This window comes from Ischnura elegans, assembly GCF_921293095.1.
Source record: "Ischnura elegans chromosome 13 unlocalized genomic scaffold, ioIscEleg1.1 SUPER_13_unloc_1, whole genome shotgun sequence".
NCBI lineage: Eukaryota > Metazoa > Arthropoda > Insecta > Odonata > Coenagrionidae > Ischnura > Ischnura elegans.
In genome coordinates, this window is record NW_025791657.1 from 17,051,438 (window position 1) to 17,069,765 (window position 18,328).

At 42.3% G+C, this 18,328-nt stretch overlaps 1 protein-coding gene and 1 long non-coding RNA gene across 2 annotated transcripts; both read left to right on the forward strand.

The window, feature by feature from the left end:
- Positions 1-8,235: 8,235 nt before the first annotated feature.
- LOC124172127 lies at positions 8,236-8,766 on the forward strand. Its single transcript, XM_046551533.1, has 3 exons — positions 8,236-8,348; positions 8,431-8,558; positions 8,659-8,766. Exons 1-3 carry the CDS (start codon positions 8,258-8,260, stop codon positions 8,764-8,766), a joined length of 327 nt encoding a protein of 108 aa, XP_046407489.1. The 5' UTR covers positions 8,236-8,257.
- An 8,698-nt stretch (positions 8,767-17,464) lies between these two features.
- On the forward strand, positions 17,465-17,868 carry LOC124172217. The gene is made up of 3 exons (XR_006868086.1): positions 17,465-17,510; positions 17,651-17,744; positions 17,837-17,868. It is a non-coding gene; the product is annotated as an uncharacterized LOC124172217 (long non-coding RNA).
- Positions 17,869-18,328: the final 460 nt, after the last annotated feature.

The window sequence follows — 18,328 nt, forward strand, 5'->3', positions numbered from 1 at the left end:
AAAAGATTTTTATAACTCACCCTCAGACGGAGGTACGCATCAAATGTGTCCCACAGGTCGTACTTCACTATTAATTGGGCACATCCGGTGGTGGCAGTTTTATGCCTTGCCACGTAAATCACATGTGCATTGCGTCCAGGGACCAAGAGGGCGGTCTCGACTACCGCCATCGTCATATTCGTGGCCACTCCACTTCTTTGCGCAGTCCTTGTGAGGGTTATGCAGCCCAAAAGCCCACCACCCTCAGCCAAGCGTTGGCAATTTCCTGTGACTCAAGAGGGAATCTACTCAGTTGTTTGTACCTATCAACGTTATCCACCAAAATAGATGAGGGGACCAGCCGCAGGGTGGCAGCATTTCTGCGCCATTCGTAGGAAACAGCAAAGCGGAACTACCTCGTGCCTCTGCCGGCGAGGGTGGCGGAGGAGTACCAAACCCTTTCCGGGCTCGTCCCCGTGGGACCCTCAACTGAAAGGTGAGTAGAGGATGCGAACGATACTTTTCTCAACATCATTCTACCAATGGTTCACACAATATTGGGCACAGACCCCTATAAGAACTTCCCCGACAACCTGGATGAGGTCATCTCCTCAAACCTTGGGAAAAAATTTCAAACGACTGAAGAAATGAGAGAGAAACGAAGAGAAAAATATGAAGATTCGGTTGGCAGACAGCTAGTTGAAATTCTCACCGTGAAGGCCCACATGTGCGACAAAAAAATCTTTGCTAGTCACGCTGTGGAAAAGGAAAGGCTTCGTCTCAATTGGCCAGAAACCAATATCTGCAGAAGCCCGTTTTTGAACGCGGTTTCGTCATCATGGGAGAAGATTAAGCGAAAGGGAATAGCGCTCATGGTGGCATTTCCCATAGTTTAATATTCTGTGTGTGAGTGGAACTTCACGGTTCACAAATACGATCTCCAATTTTATGCTAAATAGCGTGGATAGCATGATGGCTTATATTGCATTTCACTTTCCAGATTTTTTTAGCAATCATGTTTATGAGTGCCTGGCAATGAAGTCCAAACCCCATGAGCAACTGATATCACACTCAAGTTTGGATTATCCACAACAACATCTGTACACATTTCATCTTAACGTTTCCCTTCCAGTCATTGTGGCATATATGCAGCAAAGGGGGTGGGGTTTCAGTGGGTATGGCCATAAGGCGAGCCCCAGACCTCGAGAACCAAAGCTCGGGGATGCGTTACTGCATTTCCCCACATCTGTAACAAAATAAAAAGTCGGGTAGTACTGTACGTGATGATTGGTATTGATTAACATTCGTTCCAGTCCTTGAATTCCTATAATTTGGACTATCACAGCCCACGCCTTTGGCGTAAATAAGTGACCACTCTGTGCTACGTGGGTAATATTTTTACGTAGCTTAATTTTCTAATAGATGTTCCATTTCAACTTTAAAAAGCCATCGTACAGATTTACGCTTTAAATGACTTAATGGATGATATGGCATTCAAAACACTTCAATTCAGTTAAGAAAGATTTCCTGCGTCAGAATGTAAGAAGTAGAACACGTTGAACAACTTTGGCCCACGCTTCGGCCAAGTCCAACCCTTGGGACCTATTGGATTTGAATGACCCTTTAGTATTTATTCATCTGGTAAGTGTAGATTCATTACATTAATATTTATGACGAATAGCAGAAGATTGACCTAAATATGCATCAAAATCTGCATCAAGTGCCCTTATATCATTAATGAAAACCAGGAATTTAACGAGGACAAATGTCAAGTCAAAATATGTTGGACTAATGACATTGATATTAGATCCGTGGCCATATTTTGAGATAGCCATTAGGATAGCGTAATATCCTGGTAAATTATCGACTTAAATTTTTGATGACTTGCGAATAGCCGTCTTCTTCCTCAATGTCTGTCAATTTGGGGCTACAGGCCGCTATTAAGCCGGGTTTACACTAGTAACTTAAGTGACTACTTACGTTGGCTCTCTATTTAAGGTGGTAGTGTAGGTGTCGGCAGCTTCCTTTAAATACACCTCCACTTAAGTCATCATGTCTCTTGACCCATTTAATATGTATAATTAATATAAAATGTCTGGTTACCCGTCAGATGATACTACCTTCAATTTTACCAATTGGTGTTTGAAAATTGTCAGTTTTGCAGACCAGACTTGGAAGTTGATGAGAGCATTCCGCCACATCCGGGTAAGGTTGGTTAAGTCAGTGAAAGATGTGTAACGTTATGGTTAGCAAAAATCAGATCTTGCAAACTCGACCATTAGTAAAGGCCACTGGATTTTTAATGTAATGTTCAACGTGTAGAAACACCACTGCATCATCAGCTCCAACCGTCATTACAAGATAATTCCTCCTCGTTTACGTTCAAAAGGATGAGGTAACAAGGTGGAAGCGGGATATGGTATTATGTTGAGAATTAAAGAAAATACATTACAATTTCAATGCAATATGTACTTTTATTTTGAAAATGAGGGCTATCAAATGTAAGTTAGGCTTGGATTATTATATTGTCATAAAGTAAAATTGTTGCTCATTGTTCCCGCCCCTCTACGGCAGCCGAGTACAAAGCTGTTTCCGGCAGAGTGCGATCAGGGTTTGGGAATTGAAAATGGAAATTATTAACAATATCCTGCCAGGAGTCATAGTATGGCTCCCGAGCACACTCACACATATTGTGACACACTATTTAAGTTGAAATGACAAGTTCAACATTTTCCAAGTCCATGTTTGCTCTTTTCATTAATATCCTCCACCTCCCTTTCAAACGACCGAACGCATCCTCCACAACCACCCTCGCCCTGATTAGCCTTCTGTTATAATTACTATGTATCAAGGGCATTCCGTTTGTAGTTAGGTACGGCTACATAAAGTTTGCCATGAGAGGGAAAGCACCATCGGCAACGATTAAGAAGTCACCCGCACCACGCAACTCCGTTTTAAGCTGTGAGCTATTGAAAACAGCGGCGTCATTCACTCTCCCTGGCTTCCCCACATTTGCATATGTGAATTTGTAGGAGGCATCCACGAGCGCCAGCACTACGACAGAATGATACTGTTTATAGTTGAAGTAGTAAATGGCGTTCTACGAGGGTTCGATGATGGGGATATGAGTCCCATCAGGGGAACCGAAGCAGTTGGGGAATAGCCAACGATTGTAAAAATCGTTCGCCAATAGCTCCTTCTCCCTGGGAGTGTTGGGGAACTTAACGTACTTAGGTAAGAGCACAGAAATTACCACATTGCAGAACTCATACAGAATGTAGGGCACTGTACTTTTCCCGATCCTGAACCAATCTGCTATAGTCCATTTACTCTTCAGAGCATAGAGGGCTGCGGCTACTCTCTTCTCAACAGGGATGCTCATTCGCAATTTCGTGTCCTATTTTCTTAGATGATGCCTAACCATACATACGAGGGCAATGAATGTCTGCCGGCTCATCCGTAACTTCTTAATGAAGCGTTCGTCTGATAAGTGCGGGACATTCATTTTCTACTGGGACTGCAAAGGGTCATTCCTCAGCAGTTCTGGTTGGGCCCATAGTCTTCTTCGGACACCTTCATGGAAGAACCGCTGAATGAGCAGGCGTACCTGCTGTAGCCTACCTCAGATCTCTCTGAACAGAGAGAGATCTGGCACGTCATCCGTCCAGCACATTTTCCGACCAACTGTCCTACCCAGGCTACGTCCTACCTATATACCCAGCCGGCGGATTAATGCAAGAAAATTGTTATTTTCAATCCTTCCGTAATTCAGGCTTCTCACTGCATTAGGCACAGTATTGGGCTTCCACCTCTGTATAAAGAGCTAATGGAAAACTCCAAATTTAAACTCTGGTTTTATGATGGCCCCACGAATGTATCTCAATGTTTGCTTCAATTATGTGTCAGTTACTTAGGTAATTGTATTATATGATGAAAATGTGTGTTACATCTTGTCATGAATTCTTTTGTACCTTTCCCATGGGTAAATTATTTCTTATCAAGCCAGTACCTTATACACGAAAGTCAAAAGTTTGTAACAGCTACCTCTTTCTTGAAAAGCCATAACTGAATTAGTATGTTGGCACGGCAGACTGCTGTGAACGTACTCTTCCTACCATGCACTTTCGCCCAAGTAATCCGAAAGGTTGCTAATCCAGGACCCTTTCTTCGACGAGCTCACCCTTGCTGGGCCTTATCTTCAACCCTCCAAGCCGGGGGCCTCATTCCCCAAAATTGACCGCTCTGACAGCAATTTGAAAATCAATCAGTCCATCCCATCATCAAGAAATGATTGTTTTCATTGCACTCCTGCTTTTCAAGCAATCTTGTTCGTCTTTGAACCATGTTTCTGCGATAAAGATAAGGATTTTGTTAACTTTGCTAAAGTGTCCATTTTCTGGGTTATGCCTCGAAGTTGTTTCTAAGTCATTGATTGTACTTGTATGAATATAATAGGCAGCTAACATGAAGCACTTTTAATACTAAAATTAGGGAATTTTTTATGTCTCCACCATTTTGTTTTAGAGAAGCCCCTGATTGTTCTAAAAAAGAGCATATTCCATTTTTATTGAAATACACATCAATACAAATATATTTTTGATTCTAATATTTTGAAAAAAATTTCAAATTTAGTAGAAATGGCTAGATTTTTCAATGGGATTTTATAATTAGCGGCCGGCACTCAATGTGTTAAAAGCAATGAGTAAATGAGAGTAGTTAAATGACTTACAAAATGAGCTCTAGATTACGGTCGTACCAGTTAGTTCATTAAATATATGTTTTTGACACACACTTAATGTTATGAATCAGTATCATCGTAGGCGTTGTTGTTTTTACTGTTTGTTATTGCGATGGAGGGAATTTGGTCATGTTATGTCATATACATAACACGATGTTTTTGTAGCCTGAAAGCATTTACTGATATTGTGGACTTTGAAGCTCTGTAGTAACAAGAATATTGAGAATTATGAAGTCATATTTTGCAAACCTTAACCTTTTCCCTACTGTACACGTATATATACGTGTGGACATTTCCTGACCCGGGAGACAACGGGCGATATATTTACGTGTGAGATTTTCCTGGCCAGCAGAACGAAAGCTGTATATATATGTTTTCTACCTCTCCCCCTTTTAGGACGGTCGTGGGTTTACGACATCTTTGCCTCGGGACCCAAGGCTTCTGGGTTTAGGATTAACCCTCGGAATCCGGGAGCAGGTCCCGGGACCCTTCCTCTTTTATAACCCCTCTCAGCGGTACGGGTCATTCAATTATTTATACAGTCAATTTTCGAAATAAATATTTGTTCATTTCTCAGGAAATATACACTAAGAATTGAATTATTTGTCTTTTGAGTAGCAATTACAATTTTTAAACGAAACATAATAAATATTAACTTATATTTCAAGTTACGTATAAACATTAACATGGAAATTGTTGCTGCGTTAAATGTGTTAATAATGGCCTTAAAACTTCGTTTAAAATTTGACAATGCTCAGATAAAAATGAGGAATACAATTCAAAGTCTGCAATTTACGTCCAAGCAACAATTATCCATTTGCTAAATATATATAAGCGCAATACATAAGTTGACCGCGAACCAATGCCGCAAGTATGGTCGTAAACCCGGAAAGGAGGGAGCACAACTACTCTCGGAGTCCGAGATAATGCGAAGTCCCACCGTGGAGGGGTCGAAAAAGGTTCCGCGAGAGCCTTCTTAACGAATGCCCTCTAAAAATGCTCTGTACCACGAGAAAGAAGTCTCTTGGGGCTCAGTACAGAAGTCATGCTAAGACGAAAACTCCGCCGTATCCAAAGGGTTAAACAATTTCCCACTGCCGAAAACAGTACATTTATGAAATTATGAAGAAATATCATGTCTCCAAGGAGGACGACTCGTCACTTATGTTTCATTACCTCTTTTCTCACCAACTCTACATGCCTCCTCGACGGACGACCCTGAAGGGATAACTTCTATCCCGAGGCATGAGAGGCTACAGGACATGTCCCCAGGGGAGTACTTTCATGAGGATCCAAATATTTTCAGAATAAATTGCTCTGGGTACCGATGCACCCCCTTCCCACACAAGGAGGTCACAGCCTTGCAACACCTCTCCACGGCCTCCCTTCCACGTTTAGCAAACACATCAGGATGAACGCGCTGCATGTGGCGGGCCATTTGCTTCTTGTACCTCTTCCCACAGATAGGGCAGGGCTTCGGTGAGCCTCTATTATGGTCGTTACTGTTTGTTATTGCCATGGAGCGAGTCTGCTTACTCGCACTCTGACGTCACAGGATGTTTTCGTAGCGCAAAAGAATTAAGTGATTAAGTGAAGCTCTGTAGTAACAAGAATATTGAGAATAATGCAGTCATATTTTGCAAACCTTAATAACTTCAACTTACGTATTCATGTAAAAAAATTGCCACTTTTTCAACAGCCAAATAGGATGAAAGACACCTCTTATGGAAGACATCTTTAGAAGACTTTTAATATCTAAGCCATACATTGTAATTACTGCAGCAGCTCTTAGAAAATGAGCTTAGCCTATGAGGTGAGGTGAAAATCTGCTTATTTGAAGTTATTTACAGAGTGACATTGAGTCAGATATGGTGATATCGGATGACGATTGTTTTAAAATTCGTTTTAGTGGTACATGTAAGTGACCATTATTGAAATTGAAACATTTCTCTCCTCAATGCCCTTTGTATCGGTCAATTTATTTCATCTAGTGTGATTTATCAAATACTTGGATGCCAAAAATGAATAAGGGTGAGTATTTTTTTCTGATTTCGGCATCTTGCTGACTATGATGATGGTCGTGGATTCGAATCTTGTCAATTTCATGTCGTTAGTTCCTTCATGCCTTTTATCTATAACTTATGTGTTATACCTTTAAAGTGAAACTGTTTTCAGTTCTTCATTAACAACAACTTACTGCCTATCGCAATGACAGCTATACTATAGGTTTTTCTTAAAATTATTTGAATCATAGCTCAAATATTTTTGAAATAATGGGATAGCATAAAAAAATTGTCGCAATGGGGTTCAAGTGATTGAAATCTGCTACCAAATTTCATTTTTGAAATTTCATTTCATTACGACATTATAATTTTTTTCCAGCTTCCTTCGATTTGGGACCACTGTGCGTCATTGACATCTCAATAACCAAGTACTAAGCCTTCTCTAACCAGTGGCATTTCCTCCTTTACTCCAATCCCAAATGGTAGGGCCCCTCTTCACTTGGTTTATTTAACAGTAGCCACTCACTTCCCGTGTTGGAACCCCAACCCAATAGGATTTCCCCTCTCATTATTTGCAGGACGACTCATTAGCATGCATGACGTTTTTTCAATCAAGTGGGAATCCAACTGCATGCTGCATATTCATGATTGTTCACACCTGGCCAAACAGCCTAGATGTGGCTCGAAGGGTGATTTCATTATTTTATCTAACAGCGTGTGGTGGTATAATTTGTCAGCATGAGTGACGTTTTCGCAAGAATGTCAATTCCAATACTGTTTCCCCATGTTTTGCACAAGTTCCTGTGACATATCGTCCCAAACGGATTGTAACTGTACCACTGCAACAGCTAACCCATTCCTTCCCAATGCCGCGAGAACGCAAGGCTAACTTTGCAATTTGTCTTCTCCGTATGTGTCCCTTTTTTTGCTTCTCCATGAGATATGTAAAATGCTTTTTGGATTACCTTTCATCTTTTTTATTTTTAGAAGTGGGGGAAGCGGTGGAGGATAAAGGGGGGGCTAGGTCGCATGCAAACGTCATTCGCGTCTCGACAACACAAACAATGCAAAGGAAAGCATTTAGTGAACTTTCGCAAACCCTGCTGCTCTCCGAGGCATAATGACATTGTATGGTCAATATATAATTAAATGTCTTATAAATGTAAAAATGAACCTGGACAGCCATAAAACTGGTCGTGACGTTCACCATCATAACACTAGGCTAAAAAATAATCTCTTTCAGCCTCAATGTAGGCTGTCAACAACAACCGAGTCTTTTGACCATATATAACTGTGCCTTTTCAACCACCTACCTCGAGAGGCCAGTGACTGTTCATTACCCAAGTTTAAGCGTTGTCTCCACCTGTGGATATTTAGCCAAGCTTTCTACTCTATGAATGAATTTCATGAATGCAGTACTCAGAATTGTATTATTTAGCTCTAGTATATCATTGACTTTGAGGAAGACTATTGCATTGTATTGTGTTTAACGTCGAATAAATCATTATTATTATTATTATTATTTCAGTAGCGGACCATGGAAGGGCCAGTGATGTTCGGACATCAGCTCTTGGGCGACTCCCATATGGTGCGCTTGGGTGCGCATTTGGGGTGGCGGTTGGAGGGAGGTAAGTACATACTCATACTATGATGAAATACCTCCTCCAATAATTTCTCCTCATATTCATCCCCTGTGATTTCTTACAACAGTTCGCCCTGCCCGCATCGGCTTATGTGTATCGGGGCAGAAAGTCATCCAATTGAGGAGACTCGTGGGTGACCACGGATATTTTGCGAGGCCTGTGATCGTCCTCATCGGGTCGAACGACCTCCGTAATGTAAGTGTTCCTATTTCCACTTTTCCGTGAAAGAGAGCGTCAGCGGACTCCAACTCCTCTCTCGTGGAGAATAATGTATTATTTTTCCCCCTTCATCCAGGATTGCTTATATCGCACCTTGAGGGCCGACATACATCCCCTGTTGGCCCCTGGAGTAACCTTTCCCACAATACCTCCAGCGCCAGCTATGTGGAGTAATGTAATATAGAGGAGACACGTACTGGCGCTGGGACGGTGGCTACACCGGTATTACAGATGCAAGATATTGCACAGTATTCGCACTCACGCATGCTGCCTGACGTTAACCGTTTCTCTCATAACTGACTTCCTTTACAGGGGGATTCCGGGTCGTAGATATTGCAACTCCTTCTCTTCTCGAGCACGGTGGGGTAGACGTAAGATTTTTTGAGAGGTTCGTATTTCATTCTCATATGCTTTTTCCAATGCCCAATTAAGGTTGTTTTCATTTCCTTTCTTTCTTCCGTAAAGGCATATGGGTAAAGGTAATCGTCGCCGTCCCGACGGTGTCCACCTTAATCAGAGGGGGATGGAGGTGGTGATGGAATTCTTGCAGAGAAGTGTATGGTAGGGAGTGCTTGCACGTGTGAATGTGATGCGTGAATGGCGTGAGAATAACGTATTATTTTTCCCCATTCATCCAGGATTGCATATATCGCACCTTGAGAGCCGACATACATCGCTTGATCATGAAGCTGCGGGTGTTGGCCCCTGGAGTAACCTTCCTTACTATACCTCCAGCGCCAGCTATGTGGAGTAATGTAATATAGAGGAGACACGTACTGGCGCTGGGACGGTGGCTACACCGGTATTACAGATGTAAGATATTACACAGTATTAGCACTCACGCATGCTGCCTGATGTTAACCGTTTCTCTCATTACTGACTTCCCTTCCAGGGGGGGACTTAACCACACCTTTCCTTCTCCAGCACGGTGGGGTGGATGGCAGCTTTTTCGAGAGGTGAGTGTTTTATCCCATATATGCCGAAGGTTTGAAAAATGCGAATTTTATCCTGATTTTTACAAAATTAATTGTTTGAGGCATACCTTAGTGAAAGCGATTCATAATTAGATTAAGAAAGAAGAACTTTGTGCATTCACATTAATATTTATTCACGACCATGGTGTCATCGTTAGACGTACGTTCCAATGACGACATTGTAAACGAATTTTTGCATGACTACCACTCCCCTCTTTTAAGCCTCCCACTCCTAAATTCCTGGGCTAATGACATGACGAACTCTTGGGCCTCTCTTTCACCTGAACCATCCCCCCTCCACCTGCCATGCCCTCCATAAGGGAGCCTCCTCCCCCTAACTTCTTTCATACCATATGACCAAGTTTTTTCCCCTCCCTTTTCTCTGTTGACCAATCCGTTCAACCTAATTACCTTCCTCCCTACCCCTCCTAGCCTGGTATAAAAGGATGTGATGGACCTCTGTAGAGTTTGCCTGATGATGACGTCTAACGTTGAAACCATGGTCGTGAATAAATATTAATGTATGAAAACAACATCCGAAAGAAAAAAAAATATCTCTTGCCAATTATTAATTACGAGGCGTTCCAAAAATGGAACACTAGGCAAATTCACTACTTTAAGGAACTCAATGGTAACTGGCAAAACATTAGTTTCAGACGGTTATTATAGCGGAAAAAAAGTACAAAAAAAAAGTTCCTGCCATTGAGAGCCTAGATTTTACTCCAATAAACCGCTTTTCATTTCCACAAACAATGGTTGCAATTGTCTTATTCTTTTCTTCTTTCATATCAAAGAACACAGTTGGATGCCTCAACAACAGCCTGGGTATCACTTACTAAATACTAATTATATTAATACTATGTATTTTTTAATATTCACATCGCACATATTATTTTATTCAAAATCGTATTATGAAATTCATTCAACTGCCAACTGCAATCCATCACGTAATACCTCAGCTCTCCTCGAGGTGGAGACTGAAAATCTCCCGGATGTGAGTCAATGAATTATTTACACTTTTTATTAGTATACAGTACACTTCTCGTATCTCATGATTTTTTTATGCCTTACGCCCTGTTATTTTACATCTTCCTTTTCAGAACTCTGAAGGTACTGCTACAGAGGAGACAGCGTGGCCTGAGGTGAGATGAGTACTTGGATGAAAAATAGAAATAAATGAGAGGTTTTTGTATATGGATACAATTTTCACTCCACTTCATTTTCTGTCTTACTTGATATGTCTTACTTTATTCATATCATAGGAAAGAGTCGAGGTTCACCAGTAGGAGGCAGATGTCGGAGAATCTGTGAGTTAATGCTATATTTATATTTTATACTTAGCATAGAAAAATACTTATTGCATATCATGGAAATCATCAATTCAACTTTTCGTTTTCCCGAACCAACATAAGCAAAAATGTGACTTTGGGTTTCTTTATCCTCTGATAGGGATACATAAATTAACTTGACTATTTTTCTTGCATCTGAGGATTTGAGTCTTCCCGCGACGCCAGATATTTTTCAGGCACCTCCTACGCCGCGAGGTAGGTAAAGGAAAAACTGTTTCAAATAGTGACATTGAAAGTTTAAGAGCTAATTTAAGCGAAATTCTTAGCTAGATTTTTTAATTTCAGGGGAAGACCTTGATTGACGGATTCTCGGGGGAAGAGAAAGAAGCCGGGAAAATGGAACGATGCATTCTCGCGGAAGTGAAGCCATGAAGTAAAGAATTTTCACGGGCCAACAGGGTTTCTAGTGTGCGAGAAACCCGAGTTAGAGTATCCTGCGCCCAGACAGATTTTGACCGGACCTTCTTGAGACGTTTGGATTACAAGGGCAGACGCGTACCCGAAACTCATAAACTCTCAATGATGAATACAAGCACAGATTTAGTGCCTCGGATGGCACATGACGCTGGCCCTTAGCCCGTGCAGGACCGGAGAGGGGCCGATGATGACGACCCTTGCACCGACACGGCTTACGATCATTGGATTATTTACCCGTTGGAGCGGGGGAGCCAATGTGATCTCTGCCGTGGGACATTCACCACCAGCAGCTCACTACGACTTCATCTGAAAGAGACGCACCTGGTACGAGACAACGATTTCGCTGTGCGAAATGTGTTACTGAGTTTCGAACCTATCAATCAGTAGCTTGTCATTGCCGCACTGTTATTACATAACCGCAATGGATTGACGCCAGAGTGTCCGGCGAAGGCGATTTCACTTGCGAGGCGTGTCCCAGGTTTTTCCCATCGCAAAAAGTTCTGTCGACTCACGAGCGGCACATTCACGGTGAGGTGCGAAATGAGAAGCGCCTCTTAGCGACCCTATTCCCAAGGTTTTCAAACCGAGGGTCGGAAGGACTACTTCTGGAACGAGTTAGATACAAAGAAATTAGAGAGATTGCTTGTGAAATACGCTGGAGACGATCGCATTGACGTTAAGATCGCCGCTGAGTTGGGCTCGAAAATAGCACAGAATGTGCGAGCTCGACGGCGAGTCTTGATTGGTAGGAGGGAAAAAGAGAGAAACATGGATTTGACGAATACCTCCGCGATCTCCTCGAAAGATCTGAGTAACCAGACCCTGCGTGACGTGACGGCAGACAGGGGCCAGGAATCGACTTGCTCCGATCAGAACCCGGGAGAGGACGAAAGGGTTGGAAGAGGAATCGTTGCGTGTGAGGTGGCACCAGACAACGAGGTGTACTCGGAATTGACTGAAGAAGCTATTCGTCAGTCGGCGTACAGCCCCGAAGGGGAATTGCGCCGCTGGCAGAGTTCTATTCTACACAAGGCGCTGCATTTGCGAATACCAAAAGGGGAAACGGTACGCAAACCGTGCGCAAAAATCGATGTTGTGATCGCCAAGGCGATCTTCGGAGTACCCGAAGCGGTCACACATCTTGGAATTGACAATTTTGTAACCGAATGGCTGCATCCGATCCTAACAGGCAGAGGGGACGAGGGCGAGGCAAAGCCCCAGGATCGGACGAAATGTCGACGGAGTAGGACCTGCCGGAATGGGGAGGCAGAGAAAAAGAAAGCTCATGGAGCGGCTCGAAAGCGCTATGAGTACGCAAGAACTTCGGACATGTATCTGAATTGCCCCGGAAAACTCGCCAGATTGATCATGAATGATAAGTTGAGCTCGTTACGGGAAGTGGAGATGTTATTGAGAAACCGACCGCTTCGGCAGTTCGGTCCCTCTACGAGAAACTCTGGGAAAACCCGGTGATGGACTCACTTGTCCTCACAGAGTGCAACCTATCGGGAGAACGACTTTCATCTCAAGGAGCGATGTATTGGAACGAGTAAAGAGTGAGGTGGGGAAGCGCCCCAGGACCCGACGGTATTGCCCGGCGTCATCTGGAGGAGATTCTGGGCATTCACGTTGCATTAGGCAAGCTCTATAATCTACTGCTGGCCACTGGCCACTTCCCAGACGAATGGAAGCAAAACCGAACGACACTTCTTCCGTAGGAGTGCAAGGATACGAGAAAAACAGAGAACTGGCGGCCGATAACGATTAGCTCTCTTTTGTCGCGGGTTTACTCGGGCCTGATTGCCCAACGATTAGGCGAGACGGTATCATTGTTCCGCAGACAGAAAGTGCTTCGTATCGGAAAATGGCTGCTTTTCTAGCTGAATGAGGCGGTTAAGCACGAAAGGAGAGATGGCGGTGTGACGGCGGCCCTATTGGACGTCTCCAAGGCGTTTGATTCGGTGCCTCACCAGGTAATCCTGAAGTGCCTCAAGTACAAGGGAAACGGCCCACACATAACGCACGTTGTCGCAGGGATGTTCAGAGGCGCATGGACAGAGATTGGCGGATTCGGTAGGAAGATCCGGCTGAACCTTCTCCGGGGGGTCCCCTGTCGCCTCTGCTTTTAAACGTCGTGCTTGACCCTCTTCTCCGACGACTACACTCGTCTCTCCTTGGGGTTGCCATTCCATCGGGTTGGCTCTCGGTAGCTTTCGCCGAAGATCTCGTCTGAGAGAGAGAACCATGATGAATGCTAGGCTCTATTAAGCACGGTGGTGGAATTCCTCAAATTCATTGGGTATAGCATGGGAGCTAGTCAAAACTGTCGATGCGGAAAATTCGGTTACTTACCTCGGAATGCCTGTAAGCCCATGCTTGGGGATTGGGCTGAAGGACGCTTCTGAATGCCTGATAAGAAGCGTTGAACGGACGGCTCGATTGCAACTCAAGCCAGCGGAAAAACTCCATCTTATCCGCACGTTCCTCATTCCGAAGTTCATATACAGACTAGGCGCAGCAGTACCGTCGGTCGCGGCTCTTAAGAGGGTAGATCTTCGGCTGCGGAACGTCTATCGGCAGATTCTTCACCTTCCAAATTGCTCCGTTTCGAACGTGTTCTACGCGAGAAGGCGTGATGGAGGGCTGGGGCTTCCCCGGTTACCGAACGCAGTGCTGCTAAGGAGCATGAGATCGATGCTTCGCCTAAAATGGTCATACGATCCCGCGATCCGGTCCTTTAGTACGCACAGCATTGACTGTCAAATTCGGGGCCTGGCCCGCGGCCTAATAATAGACGCGCCTGCATGCTTTGCAGAGGTAAAGAAGTACAAGGAACTCCTTAACCGAAGGGAGATCCTCGAGTGGAGGAGGAAGTGTCAGGGTAAGGGCGTTGCATACTTTGTAGACGACCCCATCTCCAACTGCTGGCTTCTGGGGGGCGAGACCCCCTCTCCTGGCCGGGAGATAGAGGCGATCAAACTTCGAACGAACACCATTGCCACGCGCGAGGCTATTAACGGTGGAAGACCGAACAATGGACGAGAGCCCATTTGCCGAAGATGCAATGCTCAGATTGAAACCCTGGGCCATGTCTTGGGTCAGTGCTTCGCGGTGAAAGGCCTTCGTATGAGACGCCACGACTTTATCGTCAATTACCTATGTGACCGCTTGAGAGAAAACCCGGAGGTACGGTGAGCGAAGGAGCAAACTTTTCGGATTAAGCCCGGGGACGAGAAACTGAATCCCGACTTGGTGGTGGCGTTCGGAGGAGTAGCTTACATCGTCGACGTTACTGTCAGGTTGGACGTGGACGGATCCCTAGCCGATGCTCACGCCGAAAAGGTCCTCAAGTACGAAGTTCTTGCTCTGCAGGTAAATTGCATGTTCGCTAGGAACAGGGCAAAAGTTCTGCCAATCGTGCTAGGTGCCCGAGGTGCTCTTCCAAAGCATACTGAAGAGAACCTTGCAGAGCTCGGCCTGGGAACGAGAGGGATTCTACGCACGCTGTCCGTGGAAACTATAAAGGCGAGCCTGAATAGCATGTCTCGGGGGCAAGTAATCCCTTCGGGGATATCCCTCCCGGAGGCATGCGGGGCGGAGGAGGAGAAGGTTTTTGACGGGGTAAGTGACGGGTCGTCCTCCATGGAGACATGATATTTTCCATTTTTTCATAAATATTCTTCTTCGTTTTCGGTAGTGGAAAATTGTTTACGATTTCCCCATTGACATTATGTTTTCTTTTTTAGAACGCTGACATCGAAAGAACGGAGGAAGTGGGAATTTCGCCTCCGTCAGCTCTCCTCCAGACGGAAGCTGAAAATATTCCGGATGTGAGTCAATGAGTTATTTACACTTTTTATAGTAAACATGACACTTCTCATATCCCATGAAGCTTTTTACTGTACGCCCTGTAACGTCACGTTTTCCTTTTCAGAACTCTGAAGCTACGGAGGAGACAGCGTTGCTTGAGGTGAGTAGAGTACTTGGATGAAAATAGAAATATATGAGAGGTTTTTTTATATGTATACAGTTTGCACTCCACTTCACCATTTTCAAATCATACAAACATCCGTTGCAAATGTCTAAGTTCATTCTTCATCTCTATCTTAGGACAGAGTCGAGGTTCCCGGACAGGAGGCAGATGGTGGAGAATCTGTGAGTTAATGTTAAATTTATATTTGATAGACTAGAAAAATACCTATTGCATATCATGGAAATCATCCAAATTCCACTTTTCACATTCCCAAACCAGTATAAGCAAAAATTTGACTTTGGGTTTCTTTATCCTCTGTTAGGGATACATTAATGACATCATAATTTTCTTTGAGTCGGAGGAGTTGAGTTTTCCCGCGACTCCGTATATTTTTCATCCACCTCCGACGCCGCGAGGTAAGTAAAGGAAAAACTGTTTCAAACTCTGATATTGAAAGTTAAAGTGCTAATTTATGCGAAATTATTACCTAGGTTTTTCTATGTTTAGGAAAGGACATTTCCCAGATTAATTTTCTATGAATTTTATAAAGGAATTCACATAATTTTTAGAATTGTATTTTTTTAAATATTTATCTTATTTAATATCTGTGTTTTTTAAATGTTTATTGTATTTAATCTGTATTTTTTTAAAATATTAAGTGTAGTTTATCTCTGCATTTTAAAAATATTTATTATATTTATAAATTGTATTTAAAATATTTATAGTGTCTCTATTTTTTAAATAAAAAATATATATGCATAGATATTCGATACAATTCTATTACCAATGAGAGAATACAATTCATTCGATTTATAAGTACGCATTTTCAAAATTTTAATTCGGATCTCCAGTGGCTCAAGATATAAAGGTGTCCCAAATTAGAATATAAAGGCACTATTGGTCTTAAAATGCATTGAAACAAAAAGCAATTGGAAAGAAAAATACGAATCTTTATATGCCAAAGAATACAAATTCGTATATGATATACTGAAGGTCATTGTCGAATCTTTAACAAATTTTGAGAAATTTAAGCTCAAAATAGGACAGATCATCGCTTTTAATCTCACACGTTTGACCTACCATCACTCATATGTAAAAATTTATATTTGGTTATTTACTTTTTATTAATTCTATTTCTACGAACACACGTTTTCTTTCAAATAGACTTAGTAAATTATATAATGTTATTTTCGGGGAGGCAGGCTGTTCTTTTTGCTTCTCCTTTACAAACGTTCATGTCTATATAAATAAATATTCTTCTATTTTTAGAAATACGGAAATTTACAAAACCATCATGTGGAAGATGGTAACGAAAAAAAGGGCAGTGGCACGCCCAAGCCGTGACCTATATGTGGAAAGAGATTTACTTCTCAATTATCCCGACACATCGCAAAGGTTCACCCAGCTATATTTCAGAGATATGGCAGGGATGTGGTCGACAAGTGCTCCCGGGGTATCACCAGGCTGGTGGCAAGCGGCACTTATAGTTACCCGGAGCACTATGTGTTGAGATCTTTTGGGGCCCTGTGGAGGGACTCCCCAGAAGAATGAGGGAGAGCCTCGCATGCCTCGGGGTGGAAGTAATCCCATCGGGGATATTCCTCCCGGAGGCATGCGGGGTGGAGGAGGAGAAGGTTTTTGACGGAGTAAGTGACGGGTCGTCCTCCATGGAGACATGATATTTTCCATTTTTTCATAAATATTCTTCTTCGTTTTCGGTAGTGGAAAATTGTTTACGATATCCCCATTTTCGGTAGTGGAAAATTGTTTACGATATCCCCATTGACATTATGTTTTCTTTTTTAGAACGCTGACATCGGAAGAACGGAGGAAGTGGAAGTTTCGCCTCCGTCAGCTCTCCTCCAGACGGAAGCTGAAAATATTCCAGATGTGAGTCAATGAGTTATTTACACTTTTTATAGTATACATGACACTTCTCATATCCCATGAGGCTTTTTACTGTGCGCCCTGTAACGTCACGTTTTCCTTTTCAGAACTCTGAAGCTACGGAGGAGACAGCGTTGCTTGAGGTGAGTAGAGTACTGGGATGAAAATAGAAATATATGAGAGGTTTTTTATATGTATGCAGTTTGCACTCCACTTCACCATTTTCAAATCATACAAACATCCGTTGCAAATGTTCTAAGTTCATTCTTCATCTATATCTTAGGACAGAGTCGAGGTTCCCGGACAGGAGGCAGATGGTGGAGAATCTGTGAGTTAATGTTAAATTTATATTTGATAGACTAGAAAAATACCTATTGCATATCATGAAAATCATCCAAATTCCACTTTTCACATTCACGAACCAGTATAAGCAAAAATTTGACTTTGGGTTTCATTATTCTCTGTTAGGGATACATTAATGACCTCATAATTTTCTTTGAGTCGGAGGAGTTGAGTCTTCCCGCGACTCCGGATATTTTTCAGCCACCTCCGACGCCGCGAGGTAAGTAAAGGAAAAACTGTTACAAATACTGATATTGAAAGTTAAAGTGCTAATTTATGCGAAATTATTACCTAGGTTTTTCTTAATTTCAGGAAAGGACATTTCCCAGATTAATTTTCTATGAACTTTATGAAGGAATTCACATAATTTTTAGAATTGTATTTTTTAAATATTTATCTTATTTAATATCAGTGTTTTTTAAATGTTTATTGCACATAATACCTGTATTTTAAAAAATATTTATTATATTTAATATCTGTGTTTTTTTTAAATATTTATTGCATTTTATCTGTGTATTTTTTTAAAATATTAAGTGTAGTTTATCTCTGCATTATTAAAATATTTATTGTATTTATAAATTGTATTTAAAATATTTAAAGTGTCTCTATTTCTTAAATAAAAAAATATATATGCATATATATTCGATACATTTTTATTACCAATGAGAGTATACAATTCATTCGATTTATAAGTACGCATTTTCAAAATTTTAATTCGGATCTCCAGTGGCTCAAGAAATAAAGGTGTCCCAAATTAGAATATAAAGGCCCTATCGGTCTTAAAATGCATTGAAACAAAAAGCA

What these genes read in the sequence shown, in the direction of transcription:
- LOC124172127 (XM_046551533.1), top strand. Translation starts at nt 8,258, where the DNA reads ATGGAAGGGCCAGTGATGTTCGGACATCAGCTCTTGGGCGACTCCCAT. An exon ending in GGGGTGGCGGTTGGAGGGAG is followed by an intron (nt 8,349 to 8,430) that starts GTAAGTACATAC and finishes TTCTTACAACAG; the next exon opens with TTCGCCCTGCCCGCATCGGC. An exon ending in GGTCGAACGACCTCCGTAAT is followed by an intron (nt 8,559 to 8,658) that starts GTAAGTGTTCCT and finishes CCCTTCATCCAG; the next exon opens with GATTGCTTATATCGCACCTT.